Genomic DNA, 16,398 nt, shown 5'->3' on the forward strand with positions numbered 1-16,398 from the left:
TCTTGGAGCAGACAGTCCTTCAGAACTGTCCTATATATTCTCTATATATTAATTTTCACCATTTGTTCATTCATCATTCAATCAACATTTATTGAGTGTCCAAGTGCCAGATGAATGCTTAGATGCTGATCATATGAAAATAGAAAGCCCTTAAGGGGCTTATTTGCTAATGGAGAGATATATAAATAAGTGAAATACTGTTTGATAAGTGTCTAAAGATAGACATATGGAGCACATATGGAAGGTACTTAACTCAGGCTTTGGGAGTGAAGGGTGCTGTTTATAGGAGATTTCTAGGAGGCATTCCTAGGAGTTAGCCAGACGAAGGAGGGGAAGGAGAAACTGCATACAGGAAGAGGGAAATTATGTGGAAAGGCACAGAGACAAGAAAAAATGTGGTATGTACTTGATAGAAAAGACAATATTTAGGTATGTCTGGAGCTTTTGGGGGGTAATAAAACAAGGGAGAGAAAAGTCAGTGTCGAGAGAGGAAGACAGACCTAATTATGAAGAACCTCTTCTAAAGTTTGGATTTATCCTGATATTGATAGAAAGTCATTGAAGAGTTTTAATTAGAGGAACACTGGGATCCATTTTGTGTTTTAGAAAGATGATTTCCCCAATAGTATAGAGAATAAATTAGAGAGGATTTAAAAAGGATCAGGAAGACGAGGTATCAATTTTTGCTGTACCAGTCACACTGGATACAAGATATGCAAGACTTCGGACTTAGTAGAAGGGGCAGGTAAGGAGACATGAGTACATGCTCATTCAACTCAAATCTCACATATATAGACAGTGATGGCTATGACATAGTGGAGAGTCAGACATACTGGAGAAATGAATGGAATTTCAATTTAATAAAGTAATAATGACAGCTACAGTAATGTTGGTGTAGAATAATGTCAATCCAGCAGGTTATACCCTTTGTTATGCATTCTAAACCTGGCAATAGGCCAGTTGTAATTGGTAAGTAGTACATGCTACATATCATTAAATTAGTAAATAAATACATACTCTGCTTCCTTGCCTTCTTAGAAGAGTTGCTAGCTTGTTCAGTGAGTCCATGGTCTCAGTCCCATATTCCTCTCACCTCTCCCCCTACAAAGTGACATATCAGGTGTGGTAGCCCTTCACTCATAAACAATTGAGTTAATAGTGAATCACCAAATAAAATTCAGAAGATACTAACTATAGTATTAACTATAATGAGAATAATTTTTAAAGGAGAAAACAGATGATTTTTTATCTTAATGTAAAAAGACTATACATACATTTTGTGATTCATTATGACCCTTTAAATCAATTATAAGACTCTTTGTGTGTTGTAAGGGATATAACATCTAAATACATAATTGAGAGACTTCCAGTCAAGATGTAGGCATAGGTAGACACGCTTCACCTCCTTGCACAACCACAAGAAGGATCAAAACTAACTTCAAAACAAAAAACACCCAGAACTGCCAGAAAATTGAACTGTGTGAAAGTCCTACAACCAAGGATTTAAATAGGCCATATTCATCCAGATGGGTAGGAGGGGCAGAGATGGGGAGCTGGGGTGGAGAGGATGTGGTGTGGTGGTGGCAAGGTGACAGCAGTGGCTGGAGCAATGGGTGGTCTCATATTCACATGTGGTGGATAAAAATTGGGAAGGATAACTGGGGAATGAGTGATCCCAGCCCCAGGCCAGACTGTGTAGCCCAGGGTTCCAGTGCCAGAAAATTAAAGCCTCATAACTTCTAGCTATAAAAACCAGTGGGGGTTGGGGTGGTGGAAGAAACTGCTGGTCTCACAGGAGAGTCTGTTTGAAGGGCCCACATTGTCCTAGAACTTATGCAAACCCACCTACTCTGGAGCCAACACCAGGGCAGCAGCTAGAGGGGCACCAGTCGAATTCGAGAAGTGGGTGCATGATTGGAAGCAGGGAATGTGCCAAGCAAGCCTCCAGCAGCCAGGCAGTGGCATTGGCCCCTCTCTAACTCCTCCTCCACATACAGAGCCACAAAATGGTAAAGCAGTTTGCCCCACCCTAACAAATACCAAGGGCTCCACCCCATACAACTTAACAGGTGTACTAAGATAGGGAGTCAAAGCAGCTCTACGTAATACACAGAAACAAACACAGGGAGGCTGCTAAATTGAGGAAGCAAAGAAATGTGGCCCAAATGAAAGAACAGGATAAAACCCCAGAAAAAGTACTAAGCAAAATGGAGATAGCCAACCTGTCAGATGCAGAATTCAAAACACTGGTGATAAGGATGCTCAGAGAACTCATTCAGTACAGCAAAAGCGTAAGGGGAGAAATAAAGGCTACACTAAGTTAAATAAAGAAGTTAAAATAAAGGGAACCAACAGTGGAGGGGACGAAGCCTGGAATCAAATCAACAATTTGGAAGATAAGGAAGAAATAAACAGTGAACCAGAACAGACTGAAGAAATAAGAATTCAAAAAAAGAGGAGAATATAAGACGACTCTGGGACATCTCCAAAAAAGGGCCAATATCCAAATCATAGAGATGCTAGAAGGAGAAGAGGAAGAGCAACAAATTGAAAACTTATTTGAAAAAATAATGGAAGAAAAATTCCCTAATTTGATGGGGGAAATAGACAAACAAGTACAGGAAGAACAGAGAATCCCAAACAAGTTGGACCCAAAGAGGACCACACCAAGACACATCATATTTAAAATTCCAAAGGTTAAAGATAAAGAGAGAAGCTTAAAGGCAGCAATTGAAAAGTAAATAGTAACTTACAAAGGAGTTCCCATAAGACCGTCAACTGACTTCTCAAAAGAAACTTTGCAGGCTAGAAGGGATTCAAAGTGATCAAAAGCAAGGACCTATAACCAATGTTAGTCTACCCAGCAAAGTTATCATGTAGAATTGAAGGGCAGAAAAAGTGCTTTCCAGGCAGGGTAAAGTTCATCATCACCAAGCCCTTATATGAAATGTTAAAGGGACTTATATAAGAAAAAGAAGATCAAAACTATGAACACTAAAATGACAATAAACTCACTATTATTAACAACTGAATCTAAAAAACAAAAACAGCAAACTAAGCAAACAACTAGAACAGGAACAAAATCATAGATATGGAGTTCATTTGGAGGATTATCAGTGAGCCGGGATAAGGGGAAGAATGGGGGAAAAGGTACAGAGGTTAAGAAGCATAACTGGTAGGTACAAAATAGACAGGGGGATATTAAGAATAGTATAGGAAATGGAAAAGCCAAAGAACGTATATTCATGACCTATGGATATGAACTAAGGGGAGGGGATTGTTGGGGGGAAGGCAGATACCAGGTGGAGGAGGGGAAAGAGGGAAAAATTGGGACAACTGTAACAGCTTAATCAATAAAGTATACTTTAGAAAAATAAAATAAAATCATAATTGATTGGATAGTTATGACAACGAAAAAGCATTTCACAGAAAACAAAACAACTAGACATATGATACCAAAAATTATTATTTCTTTGTTTTTAAGATTTTATTTATTTATTTTTAGACAGAGAAGATGGGAGGGAGAAAGAGAGGGAGGGAAATAATGTGTGGTTGCCTCGCGTGCATCCCCCACCAGGAACCTGGCCTAAAACCCAGGCATGTGCCCTGACCAGGAATTGAAACCAGCGACCCTTTGGTTCATAGGCTGGTGCTCAATCAACTAAGCCACATCATCCAGGGCAAATTTATAATTTCTTAATCAAATGCAGGAACAGTAGCCTGAAGTACATAATCATAGAGGCTGGGAGAAATGAAATCAAGTCCTGAAAATTCTTACTCTTAAAAAAAAGCAAGGGAGGAACACTTAAATATTTTCAAATAAGATATGACCAGTGAAGGAAAATGAGAATGTCTTAAAATTCATCAGTGTCATGAAACTTGCTTCAGTAAAAGAATAACCATATAAATGTATTATCTTATTATAGAAATAAAAAATTAAATCTATTAAAGTTGATGAGTATAATTGGTTAAACTCTTTGATAGGAGAAAATGTAGTGTTTAGAGTAGTAAAATCAATGTGAGTGGTGGTTTCTAGAGCCAAGAGTACAAGAAGAGTTAGTTGGGCAGTGTCTGGCATGAATGACACCCCTCTTTAGTCACAAAATCTTTTATTACAAAATCATAAGCATATAATTATGTAACAGAACAATATCAATCTCAAGCACACCATATGACATTTTAGGTGAAATGTTCAAACTGCTGGAAAATGTCCACATTGTGTCAGACATTCATGTATCCTACCAACCACTCAAGCAAGCCTTACTTCTGCCGGAACCTTTATATTCAGAACTGTGCTAGATACTTTGAGAAACAGAAGAGAAGTATGAAACATAATCTCTGCTCTAGAGATGCTTATTATTTTACTATGGAGATAAGACATTTTTTCACATAAATCAAACTAGATAACCACATAGCATGCTATGTCAATAATGGCTGCTGTGCTTTGCACATCTTTGAGAGTACCATTTATATCATAATCTATATGAGTAGCATCCCCTGGATTTGTGCGGTACACAGCCTGCTCAGCCATACTTTATGGACCTGGGAATTATTCAGTCTTCATTTTCATTTGTTTCCCTGAGAGTAAGTAGTAAAAACAATAAAGGTTCCCATGGCTTCCCATTTCACTAGAATAAGACCACAAAATCTTAATTTGACTGATTGCTAAATTTGATCCGGCCCCAACCAAACTCTCTAGCTTTATCTCTTGCCACGTCACCCCTCCACTTGACATTTCAGGCTGATCTGAATTTATCACGGATTCTTCAACAATCTGCTACAATCATGCATCCCTTGTCCAAGCCAGAAACCTGAAAGTATCACATTCCACCTTCTTCACATTAATCAGTTTGTCTCCTAAATGTCTCCTTAGACCTTTAGCTTTTCTCTTTGAGTCTTGACATTGCTGTTCACCTGGTGTTGGTTCCTACAACAGTTTCCTAAGTCGTCTTCTTGTCTCCAGACTTGTCTATTTTTACCTTTTTCCCCATGTGTAATCAGAGTGGTCCTTTACAAAGTACAAATTTGATTCTGTCACAGCACTGACATTAATGGTCACATACAATTCAAAATACTTGCCCTGGCTGGTGTGGCTCAGTGGACTGAGCATCAGCCTGCAAACCAGTTGCTGGTTTGATCCCCAGTTAGGGCGCATGCCTGGGTTGTGGGCCAGGTCTCCAGTAGGGGGTGTGTGAGAGGCAACCACACATTGATGTTTCTTTCTCTTTCTCCCTCCTTCCCCCTCTCTCAAAACATACATTGTAAAAATCTTTTAAAAAAACCCCCAAATACTTAAAAATACTATATTGGACCCTTCAGGATTTTTGTTTCTGTCAATTTCTTAGTCTTCTTTCTTGAACATTCTCTCTCCCCTCTTGTACTTTAGTCACACTGCACTCTCAGTTTTGTCAATATATCAAACTGTTTTTGGTTCTTAGCTACATAGTTCCTTTTGGTTGGAATACTCTCCAATCTATTTACCTCTCTACTCCAATTTGTTAGCAGGCAATCTGCTCAGAAGCCTTCAGATATAAACTTAGGTGTTACTTCTCCTGAGTTGCCTTTTCTGTGTTCTTTAAAGCCTGGGTTAGATGTTCTACTCTATGTTTGTAGAGCACACTCTACTTCTCATTTAGTTGCATACATCACAATGTGTTGCATTTGTTTATCTCTCATAGTGTCTTTATAAATTTCTTGAGGTCAAAGACAATTGTGTTTCAGCACGTAGTCTAGTCTCTCTCTCTCTCTCTCTATATATATATATACATACATTTTTTAAATTATAGTTTATATTTGATATTATTATGTATTCATTTCAGATGTACAGCATAGTGCTTAAGAGATCAGGTACTTTACACTGTGCTCCTCCCAATATTTCAAGTACCCACCTGGCCCCATACATAGTCATTATGATATTATTGACTATATTCCCTATGCTGTAATTTACACCCCCATGATTATTCTGTAACTACAAATTTGTACTTCTCAATCCCTTCACTTTTCTTACGCATCCCCCCAACTTCCTCCCCTCTGTCAACTGACACTCTATTCTTTGGATCTGTGAGTCTATTTCTATTTTTTTTTAATTTTGTTCTTTAGATTCCCCATTTAAGTGAAATCATATGATATTTGTCATTGTCTGTCTGAGTTATTTCCCTTAGCTTAATGCCTTCTAGGTCCATTCATGCTATCACAAAAGGTAATATTTCATTCTTTTTCATGGCTGAAGAGTATTCCATGGTGTCTATGTACCACAGCTTTTTTACCCACCTGTCTATTGATGGGCACTTGTGTTCCTTCCATATCTTTGCTATTGTAAATAATGCTGCAATGAACATAGAGGTACATATATTCTTTCAAATTAGTATTTTGGTTTCCTTTGGATATATTCCCAAAAGTGGAATCACTGGGTCATAAAGCAATTTCATTTTTACTTTTTTGAAGAACCTCCACACTAATCGACATTCCCACCAGCAGTGCATGAGGGTTCCATTTTCTCTACATCCTCAACAACACCTATTGTATGTTGATTTATTGATGATAGCGTTCTGACAGGTGTGATGTGTTATGTCATTGTGGTTTTGATTTACATTTCTCTGATGATTAGTGATGTTGAGCAACTTTTCATATTTCTACTGGCTGTCAGTATGTCTTCTTTGGAGAAATATCTATTTAGGTCTTCTGCCCACTTTTTAATTGGATTATTTGTTTTTCTGGGGTTGTGTTGTATGAGTTCTTTATAAATTTGGGGAATTAACCCCTTATCAGATATATGATTGGCAAATATTTCTTCCATTCAGGAGGTTGTCTTGATTTTGTTGTTGATTTCCCTTGCTATGCAGGAACTTTTTAGTTTGATATAGTCCCATTTGTTTATTTGTTTATTTCCCTTGCCCAAGAAGATATGTCAGAAAAAATATTACTCAGAGAAATGTCAGAGATTTTACCACCTATGTTTTCTTCCAGGAGTTTTAAGGTTATAGGTCTTACATTTAAGTCTATAATCTACTTTGAGTTTATTCTTGATATAGTGTAGTAAGGTGGTCTAGTTTCTTTTTTTGCATGTATCTGTCCAATTTTCCCACTACCATTTATTGAATAGACTTTTTTTTACCCAATTGTATGTTCTTGCTTCCTTTGTCATAGATTAATTGAACATATAGGCATGAAATTATTTCTGAGCTCCCTATTCTGTTTCATTGATACATGTGTGTTTTTATGCCAGTACCATGTTGTTTTGATTACTATAGCCTTGTAGTATAGTTTGATATCAGGTAATGTAGTACCCCCTACTGTGTTCTTTTTCAAGATTTCTGTTGCTATTTGGAATCTTTTGTGCTTTCATACAAATTTTTGGATTATTTATTTTAGTTCTGTGAAATATGCCAATGTATTTTGATGGTAATTGTGTTGAATCATAACTGATATGTCTTGAATGAATTTTTCATTCCATGGTAATTTCTAAAATATGTGGTAGAAAAGGCTCAATTTATGGGCCCATAAAATCTTAAATTTTTCTTCATCAGAATAGAAGGTATTGATTAATATACACTACTAATAATAAAATGTTGGGAGCAACCTAAGTGCCTATTAGTGAATGAATGGATCAAAAACCTATGGTACATTTACACAACAGAATACTACGCAGCAGAAAGAAAGAAGGAACTCCTACCCTTTGCGACAGCATGTATGGATCTGGAGAGCATTATGCTAAGTGAAATAAGCCAGGCGGTGAAAGACAAATACCATATGATCTCACCTATAAGTAGAACCTAATCAACAAAACAAACAAGCAAGCAAAATATAACCAGAGACATTGAAGTTAAGAACAAACTGATAGTAACCAGAGGGGAGGTGAGAGGGGATAATCGGGAAAAAGGGTGAAGGGTTTTCAGGAACAAGTATAAAGGGCACATGGACAAACCCAAAGAGGGGTAGGATCAAGGGTGGGAAGTGGGGATGGCTGGGGTGTGGGTGGGGGGAGTGGTGGGCGGAAAATGGAGACAATTGTACTTGTACAACAATTAAATAAAAAGAAAGAAAGAAAGAAAACCAATTTTTTCATTCAATCATAATAAATATCACTGAAGTGTACTAAAATTCAAACAGTAAACAACAAATGATAAAGGTAAAACTACCTTTAAAAAACTCTTTTATGTATTAAACTATGCATGATTATTTCCATTATAACAAATAAAGTAACACTATAACAGGACTACTGCTATTGATTTCTAATCAAGTAGCAAATTAGTCTGTCAAGATAAACTTAGTATGTTGTCTGGTTCAGTATTATAATTGCATTCAGATATCTTATGCCAGCTTCAGTAAATGGTAAAGATGGGGTTTTCAATAAAAATACTTGAGTATTTTAAATACTTAAATGTAAATGTGTTAGTAATATCCATATTAATAACCATTGCCAGCTAAAATTTTAATTATTTTGATACAAATAATACAAAATATATTTGTTTACTACAATCAAATTAGAGATAAAGTGTCAGAGGAATAAAAGTGATTCCTTAATGCATCTACTAAATTGGATTTTGTAGGTAAAGTTTTTATAAAAATGTATTTTAATATTTCAGCTTAGTTTGAAATCAAGAACTATGTTTGCATTTTTTAAGTTCTACATTTTTGTGTACATTAAACTTGGTAAAAAATGGGAAAAAATCAAAATATGGCAGGATGTTTTTCTTTCGTATATAACAGCTGTTGAGGTTTATTATATTAATGTTATCTTTACGATGGTTTTGGTCTATTTTAACTTTTTGTTATATAAGTGCTCAACTCACTTTGAGTTTTGTCTCTTTTACCTATTTTATCCTTGTAGCATTTCTACAAGAAAGCAGCTGCCTTTGTATTACAAGTAATTGATAAACATTCTCCTCAACTAGCTCAGGCAATAGTTGATGGTGGAGCACTGGATATGCTGCTGATATGCCTGGAAGATTTTGACCCTGGATTCAAAGAGGCTGTAGCCTGGCCACTTGGATGTATAGCAAGACATAATGCAGATAATGGAGCATATTTTAAACTAGGATTATTAAAGTTTATATTTATTAGGTAAATCTGGCTTTGTTTAGTAAAGCATAGGTGAGTTTTTAATGATGTTTCTGTATATTATGAGACATAAGCTCTAAATGATGCCCAAGTTGTTTGGGTTATAAATTCATAAAAATGTCTATACATTCCAGTCTTTATCTGAGTTAGCAGAAGAGAAATCTGTAGATGGAAAGAGAAGGGGGCAGGAATTGGGCAAATGACATATTAATTCTTAAAGGCCTTGGCAAATTGGTTCAGTTAAAAAATTATTCTAGTTTATCACCCCTCAGGGTACATCGAGTCTTCACTCTTACTTATAATATAGGGTATTCCAAATCAGTCAGGAGCCATATCATATAAGTGAGTAATGCTAAACGCATATGGACATAACCTGCGAGGACATGTTGTATTCAGCTTGTATTGGGCAGGGAGGAGGAGAAAAAGAAGGACCACCTTTGCTTATAAACTGACAGCTCAGTGCCAGGACTTCTTGTGTGAAGGTTATGCTGACGCACCTGATCAGTAAAAAATACATAGGGAACAGAACTGCCCCCTTTATCGAAGTTGCTAAATAATATGAACAAATAACACAACAAGCCTATGCAGTTTAACATATGTAAAAATGACCTACTTTGTTAGTAATCAAGGACTGCATATGAAAACATCATTGTAAACATCTTTACCCCCTTTTATTACTTGGGGGAAAAAAGAGTAAAGCAGAATTAGAGCCAAGCGGCTAAGAGCATTGTGGTGTTAGACAGGACGAGTTTGAGTCCAAATTTTATCATTTGTTTGCTATGTGACATTGAGTATGGCTTTTAAACTTTCTGAACCTTTACTTCCTCATCTGCAAAAAGAGGATAACTACTTCAGAATTACTTCAGAGATTTGTTGTAGATGGTCAAAGTAGCTACCTTAGAGATTTGTTGTGAGGATGATGAGATAGTACATGTCAAGCACTTAAAACAGTGCTTGACACATGGTAAATATTCAAAAAATGAAAGGTATTAGTATTAATACTGATAGTTAGAGAGGACATGATGATGTTTTATACCCATTGGTGGAGGCACTACAAATTGTATAAACTTGTGGAAAGTTGTTTGGTAAAACTAATCTAAGTCACAAAAGAGTTTATGGTTATTCTAAAAAGTCTGCTTTGGGAATTGCTCCTAAGGAAATAATTCCACAGAATGAAAAAGTATATTCATGCAAATGTTATTGTAACATTATTTGTAATAGCAAAACCCCCCAAATATTTGGCAGGAATTTAGAGGTTAAATTATGGTAGTTTACTTAATGGACTCTCATTCAACAAAAAGTGATTATAACATAAAAAAGAACAAAATTATATATTATAACTATAATAATATAAAAATAAGTTTTTATGTGAATGTAAATTATAAAAAGATACATGTTTGCATTACTAGGGTGTTAGAATTAAGGATATTTTTCTTCATTTTCCAGGTTTTCTTTCTTTGCTTTTTTTTTTGAAGTCTAGCTTTTTCTAAAAATCTTTCTTGTATCTTTTCCATTACATTTAGTCTTTATACACCCCTCTCACTCCAGCAATCACCACACTGCTGCCCATGTCCATGAGTCCTTTTTCCTTTTTGCTCAACCCCTCCACTCCCTAACTTCCCCTCCCTCCGACTGTCATCTGTTCTCCATCTGTGAGTCTGACTCTGTTTTGCTTGTTAAGTTTGTTCATTAGATTCCATATATGAGTGAAATCATATGGTATTTGTCTTTCTCTGGCTGGCTTATTTCACTTAACATAATGTTTTTCAGGTCCATCCATACTGTTGCAAAGGGTAATATTTTCTTCTTTTTTTATGGCTGAGTAGTATTCCATTGTGTAAATGTCACATAGTTGTTTTATCCACTCATCTATTGATGGACACTTGGGCTGCTTCTATGTCTTGGTGATTGTAAATAATGCTGCAATGAACATAGGGGTGTTTATGTTCTTTCAAATTAGTCTTTTTGGTTCCTTAGTATTTATTCCCAGAAGTGGGATTGCTGGGTCAAAAGGCAGATCCACTTTTAATTTTTTGAGGTATCTCCGTACTGCTTTCCACAGGCAGCTACACCAGTCTGCATTCCCACCAACAGTCCAAAAGGTTCCCCTTTTTCCACATCCTCACCAGCACTTCTTGTTTGTTGATTTATTGGTGATAGCCATTCTGACAGGTGTGAGATGGTATCTCATTGTGGTTTTAATTTGCATTTCTCTGGTGATTAGTGACATTGAGCACCTTTTCATATGCCTATTGGCCATCTATATGTCCTCTTTGCATAAGTATCCATTCAGATCCTTTGCCCATTTTTTAATTGGGTTGTTTGTTTTTTTGGGGTTGAGTTTTCTAAGTACTTTATAAATTTTGGATATTAACCCCTTATCAGATGTGTTGGCAAATATGTTCTCCCATTCCGTGGATTGTCTTTTTATTTTGTTGATGATTTTCTTTGCTATGCAAAACCTTTTTAGTTTAATGTAGCCCCATTTGTTTATTTTTTCTTTTACTTTCTTTGCCTGGGGAGATATAGCTATAAAAATTGATATGAGTAATATTCAGAGATTTCACCACCTATATTTTCTTCTAGGATTTTTATGGTTTTGGGTCTAACATTTAAGTCTTTTGTCCATTTTGAATTTACTCTTGTGTGTGGTGTAAGAAGGTGGTCTAGTTTCATTTTTCCTGCATGTATCTGTCCAGTTTTCCCAACATCATTTATTGAAGAAACTATCTTTAGCCCATTGTATGTGCTTGCTTCCCTGTTGAATATTAATTGACTATAAAGGTGTAGGTTTATTCCTGGGGTCTCTATTCTGTTCCATTGATCTATGTGACAGTTTTTATGCCAGTGCCAGGCTGTTTTGATTACAATGGCTTTGTAGTATAGTTTGACATTAGGTAGTGTGATTTCTCCAACTTTGTTCTTCTTTCTCAGGATCACTGTTGCTACGTGGGGCCTTTTGTGGTTCAATATAAATTTTTGAGGTATTTGTTCTATTTCTATGAAATATGTCACTGGAATCTTGATAGGAATTGCATTGGACCTATAGATTGCTTTGGGTAGTATGGACATTTAAATGATGTTAATTCTTCCTGTCCATGAACATAGTATGTGCTTCCACTTATTTGTATCTTCTTCAATTTCTTTCTTCAGTGTCCTGTAATTTTCTGAGTACAGATCTTTTACATCCTTCATTATTAGGTTTATTCCTAAGTATTTTATTCTTTTTGAAGCAATTGTGAATGGGATTGTTTTCTTACTTTCCCTTTCTGTTAGTTTGTTATTGGCATATAAAAATACAACTGATTTCTGGGTATTAATTTTGCATCCTGCTACTTTGCTGAATTAGTTATCAGCTCATGTAGTTTCTTGGTGTGGAATCTTTCAGGTTCTCTATGCACAGTATCATGTCACCTGCAAATAAGGACAGTTTCACTTCCTCCTTTCCAATTTGGATGGTTTTTACTTTTCTTCTTGTCTGACTGCTGCATCTAGGACTTCCAGTACTATGTTGAATGAAGAGGTGAAAGTGGACATCCCTTCCTTGTTCCCCATCTTAAGGGGAATGCTTGCAGTTTTTGCCCATTGAATATGATGCTGGCAGTGGGTTTGTCATTTATGGCCTTTATTACATCTAGGCATGTTCCCTCTATTCCCACTTTGCTAAGAGTTTTTTTTTTTTTTATCATAAATGGGTTCTGGATTTCATCAAAAGCTTTTTCTGCATTTATTGATATGATCATGTGGTTTTTATCCTTCACTTTGTTTATGTGGTGAATCATATTTATTGATTTGCAAATGTTGTACCATCCTTGCATTCCTGGAATAAATCCTGCTTGATCATGGTATATGATCTTTTTGATGCATTGCTCTACTCAGTTTGCTAATATTTCATTGAGGATTTAGCATCTATGTTTGTCAGGGATATTGGCCTATAACTCTCTTTATCTGGTTTTGGAATTAAGATAATGCTGGTCTTGTAAAATGAGTTTGGGGGCCTTTCCCCCTCTTGGATTTTATAAAATAGTTTGAGAAGGAGAGCTGTTATTTCTTTTCAGAATGTTTGGTAAAATTCACATGTGAGGCCATGTGGTCCAGGGATTTTTTGTTGTTGTGAGTTTTTTGATTACTACTTCAATTTCATTAGGTGTAATCTATCTACTGAGATTCTCTGATTCTTGCCGATTAATTTAGGAATTAACCCAGGTTGTCCAGTTTGTTGGCATATGGTTGTTCATAATATTTTCTTACACTCCTTTGTATTTCTTTGTTGTCAGTTGTTACTTCTCTTCTTTCACTTCTGATTTTATTTATTTGGGTCCTTTCTCTTTTTTTTCTTGACGAGTTTGGTTAAAGGTTTGTCAATCTTGTTTATTTTTTCAAAGAACCAACTCCTGATTTCAATGACCTTTTGTATAGTTTTTTTAGACTCTATTTCATTTATTTCTGCACTGATCTTTATTATTTCTTTCCTTCTACTCACTCTGTGCTTCATTTGTTTTTCCTTTTCAAGTTCCTTTACATGTAAAGTTAGATTGTTTATTTGAGCTTTTACTTGTTTTTTGAGTTAGGCCTGTAATGCTATGAATTTTCCTCTATAATTGCTTTCCCAGTGTCCCACTGATTTTGGGTTGTTGTGTCCTTAATTTTGATTTGTTTCAAGGTATCTTTTGATTTCTTCCTTGATCTCATTTTGACCCCCTCATTGTTTAATAACATGTTATTTAGCATCTATGTCTTTGTATGTTTTTCTTGTTTTTCAGTGTTCTTCTTCTGATTGATCTCAGTTTCATAGCATTGTGGTCAGAGAAGGTGGTTGATGTGATTTCAATCTTCTTAAATTTATTGAGACTTCTTTTGTGTCCTAACATGTGGTCTGTCCTAGAAAACATTCCATGTGCACTTGAAAAGTATGTACAGTCTGCTGCTTTGGGGTGAAATGCTCTGAAGATATCAATTAAATCCATTTGATCTAGTGTATCATTTAAGGCCATTGTCTCCTTGTTGATTTTCTGCTTGGAAGATCTATCCATTGAAGTCAATGATATGTAAAATCCCCAACCATGCCTGTATTTCTGTCGATCTCTCCCTTTACATCTATCAAGATTTGCTTTACATATTTAGGTGCTCCTAAGTTGGATGCATAAATGTTCATTAGGGTTATATTCTCTTGTTGCATTGTTCCCTTTATCATTATGTAATGTCCTTCTTTGTCTCTTACTATAGCCTTGGTTTTAAAGTTTCTTTTGTCAGATATGTTTTTTTCTTCTGTATTTGCATGAAATATCTTTTTCCATCCCTTTACTTTTTGTCTGTGTGTATCTTTCAATCTGAAATGGGTCACTTGGAGGCAGCATATATGTGGGTCTTGTTTCCTTATCCATTCAGCTACCCTATGTCTTTTGGTCAGAGCATTTAAACCATTTACATTTAAGGTGATTATGGATAGATACATATGTAGTGCGATTTTATTGTTAGACTGTTTTCTTCTATTTTTTTTTCTTTCTCTTTTCCTTCTTCTTACAGCAAGCCCTTTAACATTTCTTGCAGTACTGGTTTGGTGTCAACAAATTCCTTTAGCTTTTTCTTGTCTGGGAAGCTCCTTGTTTCTCCTTCGATTTTCAATGATAGCCTTGACAGGGTACAGTAGCCTTGGTTGTAGGTCCTTGCTTTTCATCACCTTGAATATTTGACGCCACTCCCTTCTGGCCTGAAATGTTTCTGTTGAGTAATCAGATGCCAGTCTAATTGGTGCTCCCTTGTAGGTCACTACCTGCTTTTCTCTTGCAGCTATTAAGATTCTTTCCTTATTTTAAAGCCTTGTCATTTTAATTTTGATGTGTCTTGGTGTTGGCCTCTTTGGGTCCAATTTGTTTAGGACTCTCTGAGCTTCCTGAACTTCTGAAACTTTTTCCTTCATCAGATTAGGGAAGTTTTCAGTCATTATTTCTTCAAATAGGTTCTTGATCCCTTTCTTGCTCTCTTCTCCTTCTGGTATTCCCATGATATGGATGTTGTTATACTTCCTGTTGTCCAAAATGTTTCTTAAGCTCTCTTCCTTTTTAAAATTCTCTCTCTTTCTTTACTTTTTATTTATTTATTTATTTTTTGCTACTCTGGGTGTTTGTTTCTACCTTGTCTTCCAAAATGCTAATTTGATCCTCTGTTTTATCTCATCTACTGATTATTCCTTCCAGTGTATTATTTATTTCAGATATCGCGTTCTTTATTTCTGACTGGTCCTTTTTTATGGTTTCTGTGTTTTTTTCCATGCTGTTGAGTATCTATATAATCATTATTCTAAACTCTGTATCTGATAAATTGCTTGCCTTCAATAGTTCTAGTTCTTCTGGAGAATTCTCTTGTTTCTTTTCATTTGTGGCCTGTTTCTTTATTTTCCCATTTTGGCTGCTTCTTTGTATTTTCTTAGTTGCTAAACTAATCAGTCACTAAACACGCGGCTGTTACTCTAATAATGAAGCTGTAATCAGCAGCTGGGTTTAAGCACCATAGGGTGGGGCAGAGTAATTTCTGTGGGTGGAACTATTGCTTCCCCTCAGGCTGATGCTATTTGGAGTGGTCTGTCTGCGAAAGCTGGCTTCTGCAGTATGGGGAATGACTCAGCACAGGGATCCTGGTAGCTGTTCCTTTAGTTCTCTCCCCAGGGCCACCAGCCCTAGACTCACCTCAAGAGTCTCTAGTCCACTCTGCCCTCTCTCTGCTGGAGCCCAGGGTAACTGGCTGCAAACAAAATTTTGTGCATTGGCCCTTTAAGAGGCTCTTTGCATCTCTATCCATCTCTTTGTGGCAGACAGAAGCCCTGTTGCTTTTCACAGCTAGATGTTATCTGGCTTCCTTTCTGGCTCTGTTGCTGTAGGCTGGAGTGTCTTGCTTGGGGGTTAGACCCCACACTTTTTAGGGGGAACCCCCTGGCCACTGAAGTATCCCTCCAGAATTTCAGATGCCATCCATGGGAGCTCGGTCAGCCCTCTTGTGTCTCCACACTCCCTACCAGTCATGTTGTGGTGAACTGGTTTTATCTCTATGTGCGGTTATAAGACTTCTCTCCAGCTAGTGTTCAGTTGGTTATTCAGGATGCTTTCTCTACAATTCAGTTGTAATTGCAGATTGGTCCTGGGAGGAGGTTAATGTAGCTTCCACTTATTCCTCCACCATCTCGGATCCTCGCTTCCAGAGTTTTGATGTATATGTACGTATAAAATAATAGCTACCATTTACTGAGTAATTAATATATGTCTGGCTCTGTACAGTGTGCTTCAGATACATTATCTCATTTTGATTATGCTACCCTTATGGTAGATATTACTCTTTCTGTTA

At 36.4% G+C, this 16,398-nt stretch overlaps 1 protein-coding gene across 1 annotated transcript in view; it reads left to right on the top strand.

Moving 5' to 3' along the window:
- Positions 1-2,207: 2,207 nt before the first annotated feature.
- The window catches only part of SPAG6 (sperm associated antigen 6), a 47,072-nt gene continuing 32,881 nt past the window's right edge, over positions 2,208-16,398 (top strand). Inside the window, 2 exon segments of the mRNA XM_071221351.1 lie at positions 2,208-2,291; positions 8,831-9,017. Of these exon segments, the coding sequence (XP_071077452.1) occupies positions 2,208-2,291; positions 8,831-9,017 (271 nt within the window).

This window comes from Desmodus rotundus, chromosome 4 (assembly GCF_022682495.2).
Source record: "Desmodus rotundus isolate HL8 chromosome 4, HLdesRot8A.1, whole genome shotgun sequence".
NCBI lineage: Eukaryota > Metazoa > Chordata > Mammalia > Chiroptera > Phyllostomidae > Desmodus > Desmodus rotundus.